The 2,500-nt window shown below is 39.8% G+C and overlaps 1 protein-coding gene across 2 annotated transcripts in view; it reads left to right on the top strand.

Annotated features, from left to right (window-relative positions):
• The window catches only part of LOC135090837 (43 kDa receptor-associated protein of the synapse homolog), a 122,163-nt gene that overhangs the window by 76,207 nt on the left and 43,456 nt on the right, over positions 1-2,500 (top strand). Inside the window, exon 3 of one of the 2 annotated variants that reach the window (XM_063987925.1) lies at positions 933-995. The exons of the other annotated variant lie outside the window; for it this stretch is intronic. Coding sequence (XP_063843995.1) covers positions 947-995 — 49 coding nt within the window. The 5' untranslated portion in view covers positions 933-946. The remainder of the gene's footprint in view (positions 1-932; positions 996-2,500) is intronic. 2 annotated transcript variants of the gene reach the window in all.

The raw sequence follows: 2,500 nt of genomic DNA, 5'->3' as shown, positions 1-2,500 counted from the left end.
GTGGGGAGACTAAACGGATAGATGAAGAAAGGGTTATTTTCGTATCTGGTCCAAAATGCAAGTGGATGAATGGGTTTAATAGTAATGAAAAAAATATACATATATAAATAAATAAAAAAAAGTAAAAAGGGTAAAAGAAAAAAATCGTACAATGAACATTAGAAAACGAAGGGAGGGAAAAAAAAAGGGAAAGCGAGAAATATATAATTTTTCCTCTCTCTCTTTTTTTTTTTTTTACGCTTCCAATGCTTGTTACGTGTTTTTTTTATTATTTATTTATTTATCTATTTATTTTTGCTGCATAAATTACCACGTGTGAGTGTTCAAGCAAAACAGAAAACGAAAAAAAGGAACGAAAATACAAACATACACGCAAAAAAACAAAATTCTTATAACACATCACAACAAAAATAATAAGAAAAAGAAAAGAGAAGAAAGGAAAGAAAACATTGAAAAAACCACACGATTCTTATAACAGAACACAACACAACAAAAACAACAATTAGAAAAAGAATAGAGGAAAGAAAAGAAAACATAATATTCTCATAATATAACACTACAAAAAACGAAAAAAAAGGAAAAAAAGAAAAGAGGAAAGAAAACACAACAAAAAAACATACGATTCTTTTAACACAACACTACAAAAACAGGAAAAAAAAACGAAAAAGAGAAAGAAACACACACACAAAAAAAAAACACACACGATTCTTTTACCACAACACTACAAAAACAGGAAAAAAAAAAACGAAAAAAGGAAAAGAGGAAAGAAACAATAAAAAAAAAAACAAGATCCTTATAACACAACGCTACAAAAGACACGCAAAAAGATACGTAGTCACATAAATAAGTACACACACACACACACACACACACACACACACACACACACACACATAGCCGCCCCTCCCCAGCCCTCATTTCGCTCCTTCTAGGTATCTCGGCCGTTATGGGGGCAAGCGACTTTTTGCCTTCAAGATCTACCATCAGCATCCCTGGTGAGTGGCCTTCCCTGCCCCCCAACCCCTGCCTCCCTCAGCCCTTGTCCCCTTCCCCCGGCTCCCTTCCCCACCATCCCCCCCGGCCCTGACACACCTGCCCTGGCCTCCTTTACCCTCCGGCGGAATCCGTTCAACTATTCCTTCACCTATTTCACTTCCAACATCCTTCCCAGATTTCCTTGAGCATTTTTCCTTCTCATCCTATTTTTAGAACCGCCATCATCCTTCAGCATCCTTTTTCATTCCTTCTTAAGTCTATTTCACTTCCAGCATCCATCATCGTTCTCCTAAATTTCTTTAACATCCTTCCTTATTAAATTTTCAACACCTCCGCTTTCTTCCTTCACCTTCCTTCAATGTCCCTTCTCCATCCTTCCTCTACTTCCCACAGCCTTTCCTAGCATTACCCAGCATCCTTCATCTCGTAAGGTCCTTAATACGTCCTTTCTTATGCTATCCTTGACTGCAACCTGCTTCCTTCAGCCTACAATATCCTTCATCTCCCTCATCTCTTCCACATCCTATATTCCTTGCAAAGCTCCTACTATCCTTCCTTCCACCCTCACTCTCATCCTAAGCCAGCCTTCATCCCCTCAGAAAGACCCTTAAGTATCCTTCCTTCCACCCTCACTCTCATCCTTAGCATCCTTCATCCCCTCGCTGAGTCCTTATTGCGTCTATCCTTCTTATCTCATCCTCACCTCTTTGCCTCCTTCTGCCTTCTCCCACCTCCTCCCATCTCCTCCTAACCTCGAAAAAGCCTCCTCTCCCTCTCCCACAGCCTCCCTCTCTCCACTGGAAAAATACTCTCCTCTCCTCCACTTTCCCCTCCTTCTCCTTGATTTCCTCCTTCTTCCTTAGTCTTCTTCCACTTCCCTTCTTTCTCTTCAAACTTCATTTTATCTCTTTTCTTTATCTTACTGCTTCTTCTTCTTTTCCTCTCTTTCCTTCCTTTCCTTTCTCTTCTGTTTTGACTTTTCCTCCTTATCTTCAACCATCTCTTCTCGTTTTCTTCTTATTTTCATCTTATTTACAGCTTCCCTTTCTTATCTTCATCTTATCATCTCTTCATCTTTCCATTCTCTCCCCCTCTCTCTTTCTCTCTCTCTCTCTCTCTCCTTTCATGAACTCTCATTTTTCTTCTTTTCCCTATTCATGTCATTTCAACTTTCTCTTCCATCCTTTTCTCCTTCTCTTCATCTTATCATCTTTCTGTCTTTCTACTTTCTCCTTCTCTCTCTCCTTCCATAAACTTTCATTCCTTCTTCTCTTCTCTTTTCATTTCATCCCAGTATCCTTCTCCTCCCTCTTCTCCTTTCTCTTCCTTCTTTTATTCTTCCATCTCTTCACATGCTTTACATATCTTTCCATAACATCCATTTTTCCTCCTCTTCCTCTCCCTCTCATCTTCTTCCATCCTCTTTTCCTCTTCCTCCTCCTCGTCACCCCTTACTCTTCCCCCATCTCCTTCCTCTTCTCTCCAGATATCCCCAGCATTCTCC

The sequence above is a fragment of the Scylla paramamosain genome, chromosome 36 (genome assembly GCF_035594125.1).
Source record: "Scylla paramamosain isolate STU-SP2022 chromosome 36, ASM3559412v1, whole genome shotgun sequence".
In the NCBI taxonomy this organism is placed as follows: Eukaryota; Metazoa; Arthropoda; class Malacostraca; order Decapoda; family Portunidae; genus Scylla; species Scylla paramamosain.
This window is presented reverse-complemented; position numbering and strand designations above follow the sequence as displayed.